Raw genomic sequence first — 22376 nt, forward strand, 5'->3', positions numbered from 1 at the left:
GAGAATTCCTTTGTAGAACGGTTAGATAGTATTTATTGTTGAAAAAAAAAATTGACTGATTAAGTAAAAAAAATAAAACTATCCACACAAAAAAAAAAAAAAAGCCACAACAGGCCATATGTGTGCGCGGGGGCTGCGCCGATCCACACGGTTGGTGTGAAACCTAGGCTTAGGCCGACCGTTACATCCAGGTTGGGCAAGTGACAGGCTAGAACAGCCCACTAACGGGCCTAGTATGTGGGTAATGAATCAACCTTATTTATCATACCTTGAGTCAAAATTTTTATTTTTTTTTTATTTGGTAACTTTTTTAGTTAAATAATTACACTAATAAAAAGATATTTATAAAAAATTAAATGATAAAAATTTAGACTCATACACTCTTTAAGGATAATTCTCCATTTTTTCTATTTGTCCCGACTCATATTTAAGCTCTCAAGCTGCCCAGACTTGTCAATCAATTAATTTGATAAAAAAAATATGTTAACATCACTCTTTTTTTTGTCACTTTCATCATTCACTTTTTTTTATCACTTTCTTGGTCACTCTCAGTATTCACTATTTGACTTTTGTTACTCCCAGTGACTTTTGTTACTCCCTTTATCACTCTCAACATTCACTGTTTAACACTCTCGGCATTTATTGTTTAAATTTTATCACTCTCAACATTCACATCAAACATCAAAGAGTGATGGAAAACATGATGTAGCCTCTCTCTTTGATGAAATTGTAATTGTAAAAGATCATATCTGACGGTTAAAAGCTCTATTCTCTGCCAACTTTTGTACTCGGTTACAGAATTCTCCACGATGAAAAGAGCAAACGAATTTCACATTTTTTCATGCTTACTATGAAACATTTCCGCATGTATAATTTAGCATATACCTTTTTAAGAGTATATACAGAAGAAACTCAGTTTCTTGCTCGTATAAAGAGCTGTACAACACTAAACAACTCTAGGCTAACCCCATATTTTCCCGCCTTCTACACAGTTCCTCCTCCTCTGTTCCAAACACTACTATCCCACCGAGTTAAAACACAAGCACCACATAACCTTCCATTCTACTCTAAATATCCCGCTTTATCAGCATCCTTGGCCAACTTTCTGCACTAAATTAGGTCCAAAATACAGCACCCGAAGGATACATACTAAGCGCTAACAGTGGAGCCAGTTCAGGGTGTTAGTAAGTTCGGTAGGTCTCTGATTCGATAGCCGCTGCCCCAGAAAGAGGCAAGACAAAGGCCCATAATTGCCATGGCAACTACTGAACAAGCCGGAGGAACTGCCTGGCTGCTCCCCAAGAACTGGGTTGCAAGCAATCCAGCCAGGGTTGAGCTTTGCATTCCTGTGCATAATGAGATTGTTCTGCTAACTTCTTCCTCTTGCCTGTCACATGTTAGAGAATGAGTAAGAATTTGTGATTAATGTCCTGTTTGTTTTGCAGGTTTGAATCACAGTTCGAACCTTTTTACTATAAACCATTTTGCTACAGTATTTATAAAACATTCAAAATTTTGTTCAAATGCGCACTAAGTCGTGTGTTGCTTGTTCAACTGGCAGAATTATCTTCTCATTATGTCATGTCGTGCCATGGCTTTTTTTCTTTTTCACCTGGCTGACATGATAGATCAATAATTTAGGATGGAAGTGAGAGATGTACCTCAGAACTGGGATTTTGGAGACCCAATATCCTAATGTAAAAGCCACTGCGTGAAATGCTAACACCGGAAACACCAGTCGGAACCCCTCTGGCGAAAGAATTTGTGCACGGTTTATGGCAAGAGGGCTGCCTATGCACAATGAAGTACAAATCATGGCAATAAATGGCATGACCGGTTGAAGGACCGTCACCACAGGTCTTGCATAAGTGTTGAGCACAAGGCCTAGAGTGACTGGAACAAGAACAACCTATTCAAGAAACAAGAAATTGTTAGATAAGAGCAATGCCGAAATCCGAAGAAATGGCAGACAGAAATCTTCCTTGAAAAACCATACTTGCAATATCGACTTTGACATGGCCACAGCATCAACAGGAACAACAGAGCCAATTAAAAGGCCGGTTAATAGAGGTGTGAAAAGAACTGAGGCAATGGTGGTACAACTGGTGAGAAGAATGCTCAAGGCCACATCTCCTTTGCTCAGAAAACTAGCATAGCTCGATAGCTGAGCTCCTGCAACACAAGAGGTAAGGACAAAACCAGTGAAGAACATCGGTGACATACCGAATGCTCTCGCAATTAGTACCCCAAGAGCTGGCTTCAACACATACTGGGCTATAAACCCAACAGAGAGTGGTAATGGCCTGCAGAAGATGAAGTAGCAGAGTGGTAACTGGTGAGAATCTCAGGGATAGTTTAGGAAAATAAAAAAAAAATGGTGAAGAACTACAAGAAAACAAAGGCCGTGGTGGAAAAAAGAATTACCTTTTAAATGCAAGAGCAAAATCATCAATGGACAGTCTGATCCCAATAGACAGCATGATCCCACCAAGAGCAGGGGCATATAATTCCTTAGACACCCTGCATGCAAAAACACACAAAAAAAAAAAAAAAAAAAAAAAAAAGAGTTCAGAATGTCAAAATTATGCATTATAATTAGTCATGTAGCAAAGAAATAGCTTGACGCAGAAACTCTAGTGGGCTTAAAATCAAACATATAAAAGTGATCCCAGCTTCTGAAATGCAAATTTCATTCTTCATCATCCAAGTTCTGAACAAAAGCCGGAAACGACCAACTAACTCCATGAATTTCTTAACTACTAAAATAAAAGAAAACTGAAATTTCCTTCAACATTAAATGAAGAAACGATCTTTAAGCTGCACCAACTACCAATAAAATAAAAAGAAAAAGAAAGATAAGAAGTAAAAAAGGGAAAAAAAAAATCTTTAAGCATATTGTAAGTCATTTCTAAAGCAAAACATAAATACATAGATGCACAATATATTTATTTATTCTACACGACTGAGAAGATAGTCTATGGCCATTATATTATACTAATTCTTTAAAATAAAACCAAAACAAGGGACTTTATATTATATTTATTCCCCAATTTAAACCTCATCTTCACTAATTAACCCAAATTCACAAAAAGATTATTAAAAAAATCGCATGCAAGACTCGAAAACCCAAAAATTTCAACATGCAATAATTCGTTTACTACCGAATATTTCAAAGAAGACAAAAAAAAGAGCAAAATTTACCGACCAAGTGAAAGTAGAAGGTTGAGCCAGAGCAGCAATGGCGGTGGCGGCAACGACGAAAGGAAGCATTGCAGACAAGAGCTGAGAAGAGTCGCTACTCTTGTTCGCGGTTTCCGAAATCGCCGTCGGTGGGTTTATCCCAAAGGAAAGCAGCGAGGCTTGGCCTTCTCTTCTCTGCGACCCCACTCGTCCAATGAACGGCGAGGTCGAACAGGCGAGTACACCATTGTTGAATTTCTTCTTCCGAATTGAAAAAGCAGAAGAAGATGAAGAAGGAGGTCTGAAGGCAAATGAGAGGGAATGAGAATTCAGAAGTGTTGAGAGAAGAATTGGCTTTTTGGCGATGAAGGAAGGTAAGAGAGAACGAGACGGAATTGAGATCATTGAGAAAGATGGAGAAGAAGAAAGGGAGGTGAACATCGCCGGTGATGATTCCGATTGACGGTGCCGGCGAGTGGTGGTTCACCGGCGAGCTCTGTAGAGGAGGGAAGGAATGAAAGGAGAGGTGTGTGTCGAACTCTGGAAACAGCTCATGGGATAGATAGACTTTTTTAAAACTTTTTTTTTTTTTTTTTTCAGTTTTAAGATTTATATATATTTTTTAATTGTTGAATTAAATTATAATTATAATTAATTAAAAAAATATATACAATAAATAATTTTTGATAAAACAGTTTAAAATAAAAAATTATTAATAGTCATTTTCTTTAGTTGACGTTTCGGGTTTATCTATAAATTTTACGTTAAAAAGTTTGAACAATTCGTCTATTTCAAAACGTAACAATAGTGAAAAAGTGCAGTAGAAGTAAAAAATGAAAATAAAAATAAATCGATATTTATTTAATAAATATTTTAAAAATAAAAATGAAAATAAAAACAGTGAGAATAATTTTTTAAAAGAATTAAAAAACAGTTAAAAATTATTTTCACTTTTCTGTTTTCATTTATTAATACTTATCAATAATATTATAATATATTAATTAATAAACATGATTTTATTTTTTCATTATACTCAAAATAATCTCTTAAAAAACTAACTAAACGCAATTTTAAAATTAATCACAAATAATTCTCAAAATAATTTTATTTTTATTTTTTTATTAAAAATAAAATTATTTTAAAATTAATTATAAACGCGTTTCTACTGCAGAAATTCCTTGTACAAGAGAGTGATAGATAATCACGTGCAGCACGTGACAGATGTTGTGGTTTGTGGCCTTCTGGGCGTTGCGTGCACAACGTAATGGAAAAGTCAAAGGAAATGGTTTCTGGTCCGATATTTTAGGAATTAGGATCTTTTTGATGATGGACGGCTGAGGAGCTATGATGGTGTAAATTGACTCATTGTCGCGTCCATGTTTCAGATAGTTATTTATTTGTTTGTTTATTTATTGGACGTTCTAAAAGGGTCTCTTTTGCTTATGCGAATATGTTTTCAAAGTGTGCTTGTGTTTAAGACAATTATTGTGCAAGTGTACATGTTCCATCAAAAAAGGAAATTTATGGGGCAATATATCAGTCCCACTATGTTTGCTCCTGTTTGTTCCACTGACCTGTGGACCAATAGAATCCGTGGTCTAGTTCATATATTCCACATAGGAGAATCAAGATGCCTTTATTTATTTATTTTTTATTTATTTTTTTATTTATTTTTATTTTTTTAAGGAAGAAGCAACATGTATTGCGTTATAGGACTCATAAACCACTAGTAGTAGTTCGCAATTAGCATCATTTTTGTGCAACATATTTTAAGGTTCGTGAATAGATAACATTGCACTTTTACTCCCTTGATCGTGGGGGTGAAATTGCAATTGTTATTGTATTGGCAGAAGATTTCTCGAAAATCATGAAAAACTATGTGTGATGATGCTATATATTAGTCGTAACAAACAAAGAAAGAAATATCATGGAAAAAATGGAAAGAAAAAAGAAAGGTTAATTTAACAAATAGTCTCTTTCAATTTAGTCCATAACTTTTCAAATGTGTCTCACAATTAGACTAAAGGTTTTATTTTTGTTTTAATTTCAATTCTTTCGTTAATTAATTGTTAAAAGCTTATCAAATCTGTATAATTAAGAATCAAAATTAGAAACATCTGAAATTTTAGGACGATCTGTGAAAACTAACTTTTATTTACTTGTATTATTTCAGTCTCTAAACTATATATGTTTTTAATTTGAGTTCATAATTTTATATATTCCATCAAATATTTAACACCAAGTTAATAGGAGGATTGAAAATGAAATAAAATCTCAAGAATTAATTGTGAAACGTTTAAAAACTTAAGGATAAAAGTGGGATTAAGAATAAGGGATCTTTTCTGGTACACCAACATACCAGTAGATTAAATTTTTTATCTGTCAAGTCTGCATAAAATCATATAAAAATTAAAAAATACATAAATTCAATAGTTAAAAAAACATATGAGCGTACCAAAGAATCTCTTTAAAAATAAATATTAAAGATTATTTGTGAGATTAATAAGAAAACGAGAGAGAGAAGAAGTGGCGGGTGCTACCAAAAACTCGAAACAGAAACGGACATGAAAATGAGGCTTGCCACTGAAAAGCTTGTCAAAAATAGTTCAGAACATGAGGAAGTAGTCGACTAGTGTATTGGCTTGGTTGGATTCGGGATTTGTCACAACCATCAAGGCCCTGTGTGTACATGCATGACAACTAACACTGCTTCACCTATCCACGTGTTTTCCTTGCTCTATGTAACGCTCTACAAAAGGCCACTAGTACACTAACCGTTTATAGTGCGTTTTCTTTACTTTTCATACCGACGACTTGATTCCACTTGTTCAATTACATTTTTAAGTTATAGTGATTTGAGTGTAGATTTTAAGTTAAATTTAAGTTATAATTTGAATTAAAATTATAACTTGAGTTTGTGTTGGATATGCACATTTGAATTATGGATTGAATTGATAATCTATTTGAGTTTGTGTTTAGGTGGGTCAAAACTTGAATTTGTATTTAGATAATATTTTAATAAAAACTCAATGGTGATAGAAAATTTTAATAGGGTATATATGTGAGGTTTTATTCGTCTTTTCATTGTGAACGCATAAAAAAATTATCTCAATCGAAATTAAAACGAAAAAGTTATGACGTTTTTAAAAATAGAAAAAATAATGTTCATTAACTTGAGTTTGAGTTTAAGAACTTGAGTTGAAGGGGGACTTGAACTCAGATTTTAGCTCCAACTCAAGTTAAAATTCAAGTTCAAACTCAAATTTTACAAAAGAATATGAACTTGAATAAAGTTGTAACTTGAGTTCAAACTTTTTTTGAGTTTTAATCTAAAAGAACAAACCCTTAATTTCTTTGGTAAAAAATTGATTTTCAATGAAATTTGACATGTGAATGGCACATGATATAAGTTCAAAATGAGTAAATTTTTTTTCTTTCTTTAAAAAAAACCCTAACTAACAACTATCATTTTTTTTCTAATGTAATAAAACACCATAAAATTTGGTATGTGGGTGGCACATCACACATGATATAAGTTCAAAATGAGTAAATTTTTTTCTTTCTTTAAAAAACCACTATCTTTTTTTTCCTAATATAATAAAACACCCTAACCTTTTTTTTTAATGAGAAAACCGTTAAGGGTTCGTTTTGTAAAGGCAAAATCAGGGTGGATTTAAATCATTTGAGTTTAAAATTATATTCAAACCTTAAAAACTCAAAAGGAATGTGTGTTTAGAAATTTTTTTATTTTAAGAATTTAAATGCCACATCAAAAAATTTAAACCTCTTTATTTTTAACAAATAAATAAGGATTTGAACATAAACTTGGGTTCAAACCCTTGAACCCTCCAACTAAACTACTCCCTATGCTTGACTTAGAGTACAATGTTAAAAGAACACTAGTGATATGTGGGCGGCGGTGAGGCGATGATGTGGCGATCTCGCTAGAAAGTATGTAGAAAGGAAAGTACGGGTATCAGCATGCGGCCAGGCAAACCCATCTTGATACAGTATGGGGCCGGATTAGTACGACCCAATACATCAATATATGGTGGAATGGATCTGAGGCCCATGGGCCATACCCGACAAATCCGTCGAATAGCATGAGTTAGGCCTGGTGGATAGGCTCGTACAAGCCCACAATGACACCCATAACCTACAGGCCCATGTAGGCCATAATGGGCCAACCCATTTTGACCTATCTCTCAAAAACAAATATAAAAACACCAGAAAATTGGTAAACTCACCCTTTTAAAATTTTCACCATTTACTTTTAATTAATACTCTTTTGAGTAATATAGTTTTTGACTAGAGAATATTAATCAAGTGTAAAGGGTAAAAATTCAAGACTCATATTTTCATATAAAATATTCATAAAAGTTTGTGAAAGTTGACTTTGGTAGCTATTCTGCAAAACCAGAGCACATAGTCCTCATAGAAGTATAATATATTATTTATTGTATGTCATTATTATGTATATATTACATATCATTACACATCATTACTATATTTTATATCATTACAATATATTTTAGAAGGTAAAAATTAATGAAAAAAATTGAAAATCATGGGCTAAGATTGGCTGACCCATAGCATGGCACAAACTAGCCCCAGAAAAAGTGGCCCAGGTAGGGGTTGGGCTAAGAATTTGTTTTATATGAGTCGGTCTAATCCGAACCAAAAAAATGATCCATGACCTACATGGCCCTAAAGAGAATAAGTTAGATCGGGCCGACCCAGTCCATTCTTTGTATCTTTAGGGAAGTAATGATAAGTCATGTGATTTCAGGGGTAAAAGTCTTCTAGATTTTGATAAATTGTTCCTGGCATTTTCTTTTTTTGACACAATGTTATATTCAAAGTCATTCTTCTTATTATTCGAGCCAAATAGGCTTTGCAATATTTAATTTTTGCAAATTCAAGAGGTGAATTTGAAATCAAAATATTAAATTTAAAGGGCGTGGATGTTGTTTCCAAAAATAAAAGTGGATCTTTAAAAAAATGTCAGATTATTAAACGTGATTTTGTAATAATCCGTATATGTATTTAGACTTTTTTTTAAAACCAAAATTTACCCTTAAGTTGTTTGAAAGTGATTCGCATCCTACACATAATATAGTATCAATATGATCACTTGAATTTAAGATATATATATATATATATGATTCATTCATATCAAAATAGAATTGTATTCAGATTCCCCTATGCCATTTTTATTTTATATTTCCCCTTGCAATGTGGAAAAGGAACTGTGGTACCCTATCCCCCAACTAATGGACCATTTCTTATCTCTAAACAGCCCTTTCACTGATAGCAACTATTCAATTGAAAGATCACGTTCAACTGAGTCCCATGCCAATTATTCCTTATGAAGTACATTATAGCTTGGTTTCTACGTTTTATCTCTCACATCACATTTATTTTATCATGCCGTAAACAGATAAAGCATTTTTCCTTTCGAAGCGAATAGACGAATAGTACTAAATATGCGGTTGTATATATACACCGAAAATATGGGGAACAAAAAAGGAGTGAGAGGGGGAAGCGACCCCACTTTTATTGGTTTCATAATAAAGAAAAGCACATGATAAGGAGCAGAAATGAATTTTATTACTTTACTCAAGCTAATTTCTGATGTCGACCTTGATATTAAGTTGGATGCTATTATTTTCCAAGTTCAAGACTATATTGTCCTATAACATCACTATACGCCCAAAAAATCTGGTGGTCCCTAAGCAAACAGGATATATATATATATATATCTTGGTGGCATGGCTACTATCTAGAATGGTGACAAGAACCTCGAGTTGTTTGCACAGTTGGTTTCTTTGGAAGCTATTCTATCAGGCTAGCAGCAGAATGATTATGGATTTTTTTTCTTTATATTTTTTTCCTCTCTGTTTTTCTAATTAAAAGACACGTTAAACTCTAGTTGGATTATGATGCTTATTTAAAATTAACTTTCGAGTTAAAGATTGATTGAGAATTGTCATTTTGTGTGCGTAATTGCAGTAATCACAAGAGGAGTACAGGTCAGGCCATTTGCTAATGCAATAATCCGGGTAAACACCATAACTACAGGTAATGAAAATGTTCCGTAGGTTTTTTTTTTTTTTTTTTTTTTTTTAATCCCTTCGTTTAAGCGGATAGCCAAATAAACGTGGTTTAAAGGAGTTTTACATTTAATTCCTCAGTCCACCAACTATATGCCACAAGAAAGTTCATTCATCAGAAATCAGAAAAGTTCCTCAATTACTAAAGCTGGTTTATGGGAAATACACATACAACTTGCACTCGTTTAGATTATGAACACATCTACCAAAGAGAAGCATAGCATAAACCCGGAGCAAAAAAGAAGTGTTTATATATCATTCTCGATTAAAGATATCCAGCATTTTTTCTCTACAAACTCTTTTTTCCCCTTTCCCCATCTGACCCACACTTTGTTTTGGAGCTATAAGATATTCTTAAGAACATTCGATTGCGACAATTTGGTCAAAATTTTGCAAGTTTGAGTAGCCAAATGACTTTGACAGTTGCTTTTATATCATAGTCTAATCTTGGTGAAATTTATTTTCGTTGAAATGGTTAGTTTCATTGGTAAATCCAATAAGAAGACGATGCTGGATTTTTTGTCATGTTTGTCGTGTTTCTTTTTTACTCTCTTTTTAGTCAAATTAAGTTCCAACTTCCAACCAGTACCTATTTCTATTTGTTACTCACAGAATGAACAGTATTACGTTTGCTTCTCTCCAATGGCATCTGATCCTGCTGGCCATCTTTGTCTGTATTGCCATTATGTGTGCAAGTATACAACAGTACCCGCCTAATAAACTGAGCAGGACCACATGGATCTTTAATTGAACAAACATACTGGGTGCCGGTACACATGGGATGTCGAGAGATCAGACAAACACCCTGCCAAAACTACAACTAAAGACAGATCTAAACCTTTTTTTTTTTTTTTTAAATGAACCTGACTATTTTCTCACAAATTCGTCCTATGAAATTTCAACGTTGTTATACGGTCCACCAATGTCTTAATTCTGTACCAAACTTTCAGCCAAAGAAGAAAGCACTCAAGCAGTAAAGTTTATTCAACAAAGTTTTCCAGAATCAAATCTTCGGAACAGGGTTAGTTTCAGTATGTCGAAAACTATAACTAAGTTGATGGAAAAAATATGCCAGAAATTCTTTTCTACAAATGCAACGAATAAGAAAATTCAAATAGACCATGAAGGTCGAATCCAGGCCCTGCATTACGTGACCAACAAGTTAGCAACCGACTTCAACACAGCGCAATGCAGTCTAATCCTCAGATTGAAGCAATAACTTGAGAATAATTATTTTGACTCATCCACTAATATAAAACAAGTGCTAAGATGTTGTTATGTTCCATCTCAACTAGGCATCCTTTTCATACGATAAAAAGTAGTAGCAACTAGTTGAGAACTTTACTTACAACCATAATGTCATCGAGAGAGAGGACTAATTATGGAAAAGGACAGCAGTTAACCTGAAAGAGAAAATGTCCCTGAATAAACGCAAAACAAAGTTAGCCTCATACGAGTATCACAAAACAAAATGTCATCAATGAACCAACAACCACCGATGTGTCCATCAGTGACTAGGGGACAACATAAAGAAAACCCTAAACCAAAAAACGAAAAGATTCAAAGTACAGAATAAGCTTTTAAACTATCACGTCTTAAATTTTAAAACATACCTCACCAACCACAGACGTGCAAAAAAACAAATATTCAGTAAAACTCGTCCAAAGTAACCAACCGAATAGAGTTATAAAAAAAAAAAAAATTTCGGAATACAAGTGTTAGTATGTCTACCTAGCCAAACCAAAAATTAGAAAGTTGATAACGACTATTACTGGCTATTGAAGAAACAAGGTGAAAATTTGGTCTTGGAGAAATGACCTCTAGATCAAAAATCCACTGCAGAAGTAGAGACTTAGTCTCAAAAGCATCACTAGTCAAACCATCTGCTCAAGTACTCTTTGTCAATGGAAATAGAGTCCGTCAAGGTTTACACCTGAGCATAACAATGTAAGAATAAGTTCCTCAACGCCAAATTGGTACTCACGCAATCAGACAAACGGAAGTAAAATGGTGTTAGTAGTTATTTCTCTCTTGTTCATCTGATCCATCAATTCCGAGGAAGAAACCAAAATTAGTACTTAGCTAGCATAGGCAAAGCAACGACAGAGATGGGAAGAATAGAAACAGTATGAAACAATATTATTGGAAGCAAAAGCAGAATCACATACGTGATGTGATTTTATTATTGAATCTTTTCGTATAATAGAGGTATCCGGTTTCTCATGAATCTAACAAAACTCACTACAAAAAACAAGACTTTGGCATCCACCCAACAAAGATGTTTACCCATTATACAATATAAAATCTAAACGTACAATGTAAAACCACTTTTCGCAGATTCGTCACCTGAATTCGCCTCAACTCACCCGAGAATGCTCCTGCCTCACTTGAATCCTCTTCTACAATGTGCGAACCAATCATTCGCCGCTCATCCGAATTTCCCTCGCGTTTTTTCACAACCACCTCCCAACAACATCCGCAGGAGCAGGCGGGACTAATTTGCAGACTCTCTGCACTACAGCGGGGAAAGGAAAAACAAAATGGCAAGCAACGCAAGCACACAATGGAAGTCTGGAAAGGAAGCTATCAGGACCCACAGAAAAAACCTAGACTCCGTATCACAGGGGAAAAAGAAATATACATGGTGGAGTAGAGATTACCCATAAGCTGATTGAGCTATAGGCCAACTTAAAAATTTTCATTTCAACCGTTTCCCTCCAATATATATATAATCCTTGATCGATCCTACACAACGTCTCTCCCAAAAGTTTCTTGATCACGCTGATATCGAAGTTTCCCCGATTCCCTCTGTTCAAAATCGCAACAAATTTTTTCAGCCATATTTCTTGCTTACCAAACATTGATCAAAATTCAAAGCTTTCAGACTAAATCCCTATAAATTTTCTGTTTTTCAATGAATAAAGAGAAGAATTGAACTGACTGAGATTCAACCTACCTTTGAATCTGAAAAATCATTCCGGTCGAGAGTCCGAACAGCGACGCACTCGGGTGGGGATTCGAAGAGCGAGAGAGAGAATTGCTTGAAGACGACACCGACGTCGAAGTAGATGAGGCCGGAGCTAGGTATGTCGACGCGAATCCCCTTCACCGGAAACCAGAGGAAGAGCTCCTGCGCCGAAATCCCCGACAAGGCCCCGATCTGGCCGTAGCTCAGCGTCCCCGAGACGTTCCTGTCGTAATGCAACTCGCTCTCGAACTTGGCATTGCAGGCCTTATCCAAATGAACTTGGAAATTCCCGTTCTCGTCGATTTCGAAGTCCTTCACGCCCTTCGGCAACAGCCCCATCGGCAGCCCGTGCTGCTTCAACGCATCGTACACCGTCGTCGTCGCCGCCACCTTCTTCTGCGGCCGCGAATCGGAACGAGTCGCCATGGAAAGGATTACGAAGCAGAGAAGATATACAAGCTTCATCTTCTTCAAAGACTGAATCTTCGTTTTGGTATTTAGAAAGTTGGCGATTCTGATTTCTCTGTTTGATGATACGAAACCATACGTGGGATTGGGATTGGAAAGCTATTTACAGAGATGAAGATAATGGTGAAATTGAATTTCGGTGATTATTAGGGTTTTAGGAATTTTGCAGACGAAGAAGAAGAAGAGGAAGAAGAATGTGAGGAAGGAAGAAGTAGAAGGAGACAGTGATGGCGGTGCCAGCTTGAATACAGAGAGGATTAGGAGAATGATCAATTATTGGTGGTGATAAGTGGGGCCCTTTGTATCCGACTGTCATTCTCTACGCTCAAGCTCATTGTAAAGAGTTAATACTACCATTCAAATAGCCCCACGTGGGATAGTAGTGGCGTTATTGCAATTTAACGGCAACCGTTGCGCAATATGGCGTGGGATTGGGTGGAGACAGCCGAAATGTGTTTTGGCACGTTCTGGGGGAGTTCTGTGATTCGGAATCTGGAGACCGCGAGGGAAGTGGGATTCACGCGCCTGTTGGGAGAGTGGAGGAACAGGCCTGGGGCCGTTGGGGGCTGGTGATCATATAAATCATAATTGTGTTTAGATTATGATGCTGATGCAACTCTGCAAGCGCGTGGATGGATTTTACTCAAGATGGACAAGAAGACAATGGAACAACAGAAAGTGTCATAAATTTAACACGAGAAGGAAATTGTTTGGGAGTGTTTGACTACACGGCTTGGTGAAAGTTGATCCACTTGTTCATTGTCCCGGATTGAGCTTCTCTTATCCCCGCGGTCAAATATGAAATATTATTGCCCTGGTTTGAATTATTCTTATTTTTATTTTTTATATTTTTTGAGAACGAAAAACACAATTAAAGATAAAAAATATAAATAAAAATAAATTTTTAATTTAGTGTAAAATAAAAGATAAATAAAAAATAACTTTTAATCATTTTTTATTTTTTATTTTCGTTTTCAGACATTAATGAGTTTTTTTATACTGAAAATAATCTCTTATAAAACTATTAAATGCATTTTTAAAAATAAGTTATGTCTAAAATTAAAAACGTTTTCATTTCCATTTTCGTACAAAAAATAAAATTATTTTAAAACGAGTTCTAAACGCACAATATATTTTTAATTTTAAATTATAAGAATTGTTCTGACATCTGGACTAGTGAGGCATATGTAACTTTTTCTATATATTTATGTAATATTGTTACACTTAGTTTGCATTATTTAATTTTTGTTAAATATAATTTAACAGTAGTAATATTGAGTATTACATGGGTATAAAAAAAGTACACTTAATAAGTAAATAAGTTACACATACATATAAAAAAAATTACATTTATTGAACTATAACATAATTAGACTTAAGATTTTAGCTTAAGTTATATTTGATTAAGAATAATGTTAAGGTCTCGACTTTTATTCTACCATTTTAATCGTATTTAAAAAGTTGTCACGCGAATAAAAATATTAAAAATAGGCAACTCACTTATAACGCGAAGTGGTATAAAAAATTAAGATAAAAGTTGGGTTATTAGTATACTAGCACTACTCTTTGATTCGTATATAAAAAAGGAACTTTTAAATAGTTACAGAACTATAAATATTCTCAAGCATTTTAAGGTGGCATGAGGGGACAGTTCAGTTCTCACCCTCAAAATTTATCACCAAAGAAAATACAGACTCAATAATGAAATTGTAATAATTGAGTCTCACAACTTTGGAGAGACGTTTGATTCATGAATTAGAACTATTTTCGATTTACGTGTATTTTTTATGAGAGAAAACACTATAACAAACTATAAACTATAATTCAAATCATGGTTTGAATTCTCCAACCAAACGTCAAGTTAGAAAGAATGGAAATACGAGGGGAGGAAAAAATAATAATAATAAAGGAACGAAAGAAAGAGATGAGGTTAGAGGACGCTTGAGGGCGTGACAACTATTATGATTTTGTCATGGCATTAATAATACACAATTATTCAGGGTAATTAATGGAAGACATTGTCGCTAAGCAATTTCTCTGTAACGGATAATAATGGTGAAGATACATTTTGGGCCTAGTAGTTCAACAAACACAATTATTTTATTTGGTTCAACTATCGTATTCAATAATTATATTTATACATTATCCTTACCGGCCGTCGTGATACTTAAGGAGATCTTAATAAAATGATTTTGTCTAAATTTTATTGCTAACATGTGTTTTTTCGTGCTTAATGAGTTTTTTTTTTTAAGTACAAACGGACACTTTGGCTGGGTGTTGCCCATTGAATGTGTAACCGTCGTTTTCCAAGTCTCTGTCCATTGTTGGAGACTTTGAGCCCAAAAGAACAAATCAACCATGGGAATGTTTTACATTTGAGATTTTAAATGAAAATTTCTCAACATCAAATGAAATAGTGGCTTATGAGATCTAGAACGCCTTGGGCCGGATTTTAGGCCGCAAAGATCATCAAGTGGCCTATTCAGATACGAGATTATTGCGTGCTTGGCCAGACTGAGAGCTGCATTTCTGATGACCATCACTTTTGAGGATGGGCTTAAATTTACTAACTTTGGCCCAACATTAAGACAGTATTTTAGTGTTGGAAAAAAAGACAAATACTCCGTAAACGTAGGTCCAGATTTATACTCAGTTTTTGATTAATAATTATTTTAATCTAATAACTATAATAGCAAAAGGATATTAATAAAAAATGAGGAGTAATATTCAGATTTATGCACTCTTAAGGGTAAATTTTACAATTTTCTCTAGTTTTTTTTTTTTTTTTTTTTTTTTCATTTGGTCCCTTTCAATCACAAAATTGGGTTTCTTTCTTTATTTTCTTTCAACAAAAATAATCTACTCACTGCAAAATAATATCCCACCCCCTTGATAAACCTGAAAATGAAAACACAGTGCAAAGAAAAAGAATTTTTAAATCTCTCTACTTTCAGTTTTTTTTTGTTTGAAAAAAAAAAGAAGATATCTCTTGAATGAGCGTGAAGTTCACATTGTCAAGATTAACAATATTTATTATTTTATTTATTTTTACAGACATTGTTGTTGTGTTTGTGTTACAACTCATAAATCAAATCACAGTAAGGAACTACCTCACTACAAATAGATTCGCCAATACCACTCTGTGTGGTGTGAATGAATCACGCAGCAAAAAACAAATGTGGTTAATAAAAAAGCCCGTTTAGTTTACTGATTTGAGTTTTTAATTTAAATTGAGATATGATTTTATGTTAAAATTTATTACTGTAGTAAAAAGTTAAATGTGACTATTTTTAAAAAAAATTTACTGTAATAAAATTTAAATTTTAAACTCAAATCGATAAAATAAACAGAATTAAAACACATACTCCTAGAAAAAAAAAAAAAAAAAATTTTACTGTAATAAAATTTAAATTTTAAACTCAAATCGATAAAATAAACATAATTAAAACACATACTCCTAGAAAAAAAAAAAAAAAAAAAGCATACACTGGTCCCAAGATCCAACAAATAGTAAAGATTTTCCAACTTCACTTTGATTGCTTTTCTACAAGCTTCTTTTCCCTAGTCTTTCCTATAATAATTCATATGCACACAAGTAAGGTTTTGTTTTGAACTGTTGCATGTTAATTTTGAATATTCTATTTTAATACATAATTAATTTAACGTTCATATTTATCGCTATGCTAGGAATACTATATCGTAGAAATGTTAAAAAAAAAAAAAAAAAAAAAAACACGTTAGCTAGTAATATGTATCATATAATCATGGCTGAATTGTCTCTAAGAAAGAAAAAAAAAATATTATGGCTCATTTCTCTAGAAAATTATAGGAACCTGGGACCCACAGAAAAAGGACAAGTCTCTCGTATGAAAACCCAAGTTGGTAAGTTGGTATTCTTCTCATTTTTTGGCCACTCCCACGTGCCAAAATCAGTACTGCGTGTGACTTTCTCTCTGTCCGTCTCTCACTCACTCACTGCTCTGCCACCAAAGTTTTCTGTTCAGCTTTGCTGTTTCCACTTAATCAATCTCATCAAGCAAAGAAAGTTCAAACAATCGTTTCTTTTCTTTTACCCATCTCTTCTTCAATCCTGTCTCTTTGTCTCAAACTCTCCTATCATTCCAACTGAAGAGAAGAAAACCCAGAAGGCCAAAAAGGGAAACCAAGGGTTGTTTACAAATTCCAATGCCCTCAGTCCTGAGTTGCTGTTCTTGCTTCTTCTTCTTCTACTTGATTCTCATTCTTTCCTCGCTAAGTGTTTCTTTGGCCGGTGACCCGTACGTCTTCTATGATTGGTCTGTCTCCTACCTCACTGCCTCACCACTTGGAGTTAAACAAAAGGTTTCTTCTCAATTTCTGTTTCTTTCTTTCTTTCCTTTCTTTTTTCCCCTTTTGGGATAATTTTGTTTGGAACTATGCCATCTTATTTTGCGAATAGATAATACTGAAAAAGAATTGGTAAAGAGATTCAAGCACAGTTTTCTTGTCTGCTAAAACTGCTCACTTTTATCAATATCTCAGCTCTTTTTATTTATTTATTGGGAATAATTCCTGAAAAAATGGACTACTTATTATTTTCTTGGCTTTTTAGATGTGTCGGTGGCTAAAAGAAAAGTAATAATTTGCATTAAGACGAGGCAATTATAGTATTTTATTTTCGCTCACTATTTCTTTCATTGTTTGTCTTTCTTTAAAGATACAATTACCTTCACACGTAATCTTTTAGAGTCACCGATGGATGGAAACGAAAATTGGACTCTTAGAAAGAGCTTGATGCCCTTATAAGTTTATGTTAGTTTTTATATTTAAATGATGTGGGGCTTTACAAATTATTCTAGGTGATTGGAATCAACGGACAGTTTCCAGGGCCAATTCTTAACGTCACTACAAATTGGAATGTTGTTGTGAATGTCAAGAATAACCTTGATGAGCCATTGCTTCTGACATGGTATAAAATCTGTTTCCCATTATTAGCACGGTAAACGGTTTTTAAAAGTATTGAGAAGTTAATGCCATTTAGGCTGCAAAATTTTTTGATGCAGGAATGGAATACAGCACAGGAAAAACTCTTGGCAAGACGGCGTATCGGGGACTAATTGTCCGATTCCCGTGGGTTGGAACTGGACATATGAATTCCAGGTGAAGGATCAGATAGGGAGTTTCTTTTACTTCCCTTCCCTGAACTTCCAAAGAGCCGCGGGAGGATATGGGGGTATCACCATAAACAACAGGGATGTTATTCCATTGCCATTTTTGTTGCCAGATGGAGATGTTACACTCTTCATCAGTGATTGGTACACAAAGAGTCATAAGGTCAATCTATACCTTATTTTAATTTTGAAATAATGAACTTTATATTCACCGGATATAGAGAGGTTTTTAACACGATTTGTAAAACGAAAATATAGGGTATAGTTGTAACAGGGTTTGTAAACATTAGGATTAGATGTAACATTTTTGAAAATATAGGGTGGAACATAACATTTCGTTAAAAATACAAGAGAAATATTTGTTATTATCCCATTACTATGTTCTCCTTTTTTTTAGTATGACTAATGCTCATGCGGCAACAGGATCTGAGAAAAGATGTTGAGAATGGAGTTGACCTTGGAGTTCCTGGTGGTATTCTTATAAATGGACTTGGTCCTTATCGCTTTGATGAGACACTTGTTCCTAGCGGCAATCCTTTCCTAACAGTAAATGTCGAACCAGGTAATAATTTTATGTTTTTCTAAAGTATTCTTATTCAGTTATCTTACCTTTCCTTCACTGTGATTTTACATGTATAGGAATCCTTTTCTTTATCTCATTGAAATCTTTCCTGGAGCAGGAAAAACATACAGATTTCGGGTGCACAATGTTGGTATCTCAACTAGTTTGAATTTCAGAATACAAAATCATAACTTGGTTCTTGTCGAGACAGAAGGATCATACACAGTTCAGCAGAACTATACAAACATGGACATACATGTAGGTCAGTCGTATTCGTTCCTGGTAACAATGGATCAAAACGGCAGCAATGACTACTACATTGTCGCCAGCCCTCGGTTTGTCAATTCGTCGGGTTGGGATCGAGTTACCGGGGTTGCCATCTTGCGCTACTCGAATTCTCAGGGACCTGCTTCAGGTCCTCTCCTGGACCCTTCTAATGCTATGGACACATATTTCTCAATGAATCAAGCAAGATCCATAAGGTTGTAGCTAATTATTATTTACTTTTGGTCTAATAACTGAACAGTTCTAGAAATGAAAGAGAAAAATTGGATTGCTGATCTACCAAATAACTTGTCTGCTGACCAACAAACTTTGAACTTTTTATTGATTGGCTCAGTGACTCGCTTGTTTCCATTGAAAGTCATTTACTAGTAATTTTCTTTTGTTTTAGCCTTTTTATTCCTCTCATTAATGGTGGACTGATTACTAATACATTTTTTTATGGTGATTAGATGGAATGTCTCTGCTAGTGCTGCTCGTCCAAACCCGCAAGGATCCTTCAGATATGGTCAAATTACTGTCACGGATGTTTATGTTGTTGTCAACAGACCTCCAGAGCTTATAAATGAGAAGTGGAGAACTACTTTGAATGGAATTTCATACTTACCGCCTTCAACGCCTCTGAAGCTTGCCCAACAGTTCAAGATTCCTGGGGTTTACAAGCTTGATTTCCCTAATAAGCTAATGAACAGACCCCCCAAAGTTGATACATCTCTGATTAATGGTACTCATAAAGGATTCATGGAAATCATCTTACAGAATAACGACACAACCGTTCAGAACTACCATTTGGATGGCTACGCTTTTTTCGTTGTGGGGTGAGCTTTTGATTTTCTTTGAAATTCTTCTGTTCGTCTACTTTGCTATCCAATTGGAGAAGTTAGGAACATAAGTTGGCCAGTTTGCCATTTCTATTGTAGGATGGATTTTGGAGTTTGGACGGAGAACAGCAGAAGCACTTACAACAAATGGGATGGTGTTGCTCGGTGCACCACACAGGTAATCGTGTCTTAATAACTATAAACATATTTAGTTAGGAAATTATCCGTACGAAAACTTGTCATGACAATGATGTTTTAGCTTAATGGGGTCAATAAAACATTTGCGCAAGTTAAACTAGTTGCTCATAGATTTACAGTTTGTGCATGCATGGAATGAAAAATAAAGTTTGTGTGATAGTGTATTAGTCAAACTGACTGTCAATTTCTTGACCGGCTAAAGGTCTTTCCAGGAGCTTGGACAGCAATTTTGATTTCTCTAGACAACAGTGGCATTTGGAACCTTCGTGCACAGAATCTGAACTCTTGGTATCTAGGCCAGGAAGTTTATATCAGCGTCGTTAATTCTGAGCCTGACTCATCCGAGGTTACGTTGCCCGAAAATACCATTTATTGCGGCTTACTTTCATCGCTACAAAAGTAAGATTTCATTAGCAAGTACTGCTGGTAAAGAGGAATTTGAATCCACAGATAGTTTCTTATTGATAAACAATTATGAGGAGGAAAAAAAACTATGCAAACAGTTACTTGTCAATGGTTAACTTATTTTTTTGATTCTATTACTTCTCTAATATGCAGAGGTCAGGCTCAGAGAGTCCATTTTTCTGGTGCATCATCAACATCCTATTCAAGCAAAACAATTTTGATCATGTTAATCCTAATATCTGCGGCTTTCGTCGAGTAATTAAGCTGGTTAAGTGTCACGATTTAGTTAATTACCTGAAATGGTAGGATGAAAGAGCCATGATTGCTTACATTTGTTCATGTAGAAATGAAAGTACAGAGTGAGTTGAACACAAGAAAATGTTAATTTATTGTAATTGGAATATTGTAAACTTGTAACTATAGCGTTGCAAAGCAATGCACTAATTTTATTTTAATTTTGAATGAATACTCCTAATGGAGGAATTTATTAATGTGTGTTTTGGAATTCTAGTGCTCAGCTCACCATTGTAATTTTATTACTGGGAATAAAGAAAGTAGTTTAAAATTTAGAATACTGATGCTTTTTTTTTTTTTTTTACATTTTTCCTTAAATAACTCTTAAGTAATCAAGAGTCGTATGACAAAAAATGCAAGTTCATAAAATAGAAGCAGCATTTGTATTGTTGAAAAAAAAAAAAAAACCCTAGTTGATGGAAAAGAGATCCCAACTCCAATTAGCTTTCCCTCTTGAATATCTTATTCTTTTTATAAAAGAGAGAGAGAGAGAGAATAAACTATCTTCAAAGTTGGCGAAGCATCTCATTTACATGATTTCTTATCTTAATATTAAAAAAATCCTGGTTTCCCCACTAGGACTAAAAGCAAACAAAGTAATGATAGGAGAAAGGAAAGTGGATCTCTATCACAAGTGATAAATCAATTGTAGGAAGATTTATAGTTATTTTTTAATTGTTTCCATTAATGTTTATCTTGTGTCTATGCCGTGTTTGGAATTGATTTCTTTTTTATTTTTTATGTTTTTTGAAAAAGAAAAAATGAAAACGTTTTCAAAACGGCGTTTGACGCAATAAAAACAAAAAATGAAAATGAAAACGATTTTTTAGTTTACTGTAAAATGAGAGAGAAATAAAAAACGACTAAAGAAAAATGACTTTTAGTCGTTTTTCATTTTTTATTTTCGTTTTCTCCTCTCTGAGAGAAAGAAAGACATTAATAAGTTTTTTTACACTAAAAATAATTTATTAATAAAAATATTAAACGCATTTTTAAAAATAATTTATGTCTGAGATTAAAAATATTTTCATTTTTATTTTCATACAAAAAATAAAATTATTTTAAAATGAGTTTTAAACGCGCCCTCTATATTTTAGATACATTATACCATCAAATTATTGGCTAACCTGTTACCCAAAGTTTCCTACTTTCTCTCCTAATCACTTTTAGCTGGGTCCTAAAAATGTCGCACATTCAAGAAAAGAAACAAAAAGAAGTCCTTGAAATTGACACCTTTAATTATAAACAAATGCCTTCAAATGTCAAAGCTCTGATGAAGGAATCTGTTTTATATTTGATATAAATCGGTAATGATGATGTCATAATAGTGAAGGATCCAAAATAATCATCTTCAATTATTTATTAAAAAGTTTCAACACTCATAAAAATAAAACAAAGTAATTGCCACGTCCGGTAGATTTAGAAGATCGACGTATTGGAGATTGACATGCGTAAGCACACAGTTTGTCAGAAACAGATCCGACGTGACTAAGCTTAGATGTGGATGAGGATAGTAGGACCTCCGACGAAGAAGAGGGGTAAGTTAGGCCCAAATTAAGTTGAAGAACACGTGTCCTAGGACCCTCTTTTGTTGCCGAAATGACGAAAATGTCTTGCAAAATATGTTAGAGAATCCTCAAAAACAAACAAAAGAACTCCGGAGATGAAGAATGGTGGGAGGTGCGACCAAATAGTTGATGGAGATGGAGAAAAGGAAGCTGAATGTGCCTTGATAGAGCAGTGCTCTGGAGACAAGCGTGGGCTGCCCCAAGAGCGAAGATGGTGACTCGAGTGGTGGATAAGGCTTAGAGGAGAGTGAAAGTGAAGTTGGTAAGGTGGATAAGGCTATGGTGAAAAGAACTCCAAGAGTGGCGCGTGTTGCTTTGGAAATGAGTATGGCGCTCGGAGCACTTGCTCTAACAGTGAGCAGAAGTG

The 22376-nt window shown here is 34.4% G+C and overlaps 3 protein-coding genes across 8 annotated transcripts; 1 reads left to right on the forward strand and 2 right to left on the reverse strand.

Annotated features, from left to right (window-relative positions):
• Positions 1-750: 750 nt before the first annotated feature.
• LOC21398932 (probable sodium/metabolite cotransporter BASS3, chloroplastic) lies at positions 751-3765 on the reverse strand. The gene is made up of 5 exons (XM_024168441.1): positions 3206-3765; positions 2425-2520; positions 1997-2303; positions 1662-1909; positions 751-1387 (listed from the first exon to the last, which is right to left on the reverse strand). The coding sequence occupies exons 1-5, from the start codon at positions 3619-3621 to the stop codon at positions 1174-1176; spliced, it is 1281 nt and encodes a 426-aa protein (XP_024024209.1). The 5' UTR covers positions 3622-3765; the 3' UTR covers positions 751-1173.
• Positions 3766-9298: 5533 nt separating this feature from the next.
• Positions 9299-12962, reverse strand: LOC21398933. Of its 6 annotated transcripts, none has more exons than XR_002902563.1 (4): positions 12250-12962; positions 11954-12101; positions 11609-11864; positions 9299-11226 (listed from the first exon to the last, which is right to left on the reverse strand). XR_002902563.1 is itself a non-coding variant. In XM_024168430.1 (2 exons), exons 1-2 carry the CDS (start codon positions 12724-12726, stop codon positions 12039-12041), a joined length of 540 nt encoding a protein of 179 aa, XP_024024198.1. In that variant the 5' UTR covers positions 12727-12962; the 3' UTR covers positions 11405-12038. The 6 variants fall into 6 exon arrangements, 1 of the variants encoding a protein (XP_024024198.1); XR_002902560.1 differs by having other exon boundaries at positions 9300-10714; positions 11112-11226; positions 11609-12101; XR_002902562.1 differs by having other exon boundaries at positions 11660-12101.
• Positions 12963-16663: 3701 nt separating this feature from the next.
• Positions 16664-20644, forward strand: LOC21398934 (monocopper oxidase-like protein SKU5). Its single transcript, XM_010102522.2, has 9 exons — positions 16664-17070; positions 17568-17677; positions 17772-18042; positions 18303-18441; positions 18560-18923; positions 19176-19541; positions 19644-19722; positions 19945-20141; positions 20301-20644. Exons 1-9 carry the CDS (start codon positions 16915-16917, stop codon positions 20404-20406), a joined length of 1788 nt encoding a protein of 595 aa, XP_010100824.1. The 5' UTR covers positions 16664-16914; the 3' UTR covers positions 20407-20644.
• The last annotated feature ends 1732 nt before the right edge of the window (positions 20645-22376 follow it).

This window comes from Morus notabilis, unplaced genomic scaffold (genome assembly GCF_000414095.1).
Source record: "Morus notabilis unplaced genomic scaffold, ASM41409v2 Scaffold52, whole genome shotgun sequence".
NCBI lineage: Eukaryota > Viridiplantae > Streptophyta > Magnoliopsida > Rosales > Moraceae > Morus > Morus notabilis.

Bases quoted from the DNA above. Each gene is read 5' to 3' on its own strand.
- LOC21398932 (XM_024168441.1), bottom strand. From the start codon at position 3,621: ATGTTCACCTCCCTTTCTTCTTCTCCATCTTTCTCAATGATCTCAATT. The intron at 1,910-1,996 runs GTATGGTTTTTC...TTTCTTGAATAG, and splicing joins TGTCAAAGTCGATATTGCAA to GTTGTTCTTGTTCCAGTCAC. The intron at 1,388-1,661 runs GTACATCTCTCA...AACATGTGACAG, and splicing joins TCCAAAATCCCAGTTCTGAG to GCAAGAGGAAGAAGTTAGCA.
- LOC21398933 (XM_024168430.1), bottom strand. From the start codon at position 12,726: ATGAAGCTTGTATATCTTCTCTGCTTCGTAATCCTTTCCATGGCGACT. The intron at 12,102-12,249 runs GTAGGTTGAATC...GATTTTGAACAG, and splicing joins ATGATTTTTCAGATTCAAAG to AGGGAATCGGGGAAACTTCG.
- LOC21398934 (XM_010102522.2), top strand. From the start codon at position 16,915: ATGCCCTCAGTCCTGAGTTGCTGTTCTTGCTTCTTCTTCTTCTACTTG. The intron at 17,678-17,771 runs GTATAAAATCTG...TTTTTGATGCAG, and splicing joins GAGCCATTGCTTCTGACATG to GAATGGAATACAGCACAGGA. The intron at 19,542-19,643 runs GTGAGCTTTTGA...TTTCTATTGTAG, and splicing joins TACGCTTTTTTCGTTGTGGG to GATGGATTTTGGAGTTTGGA.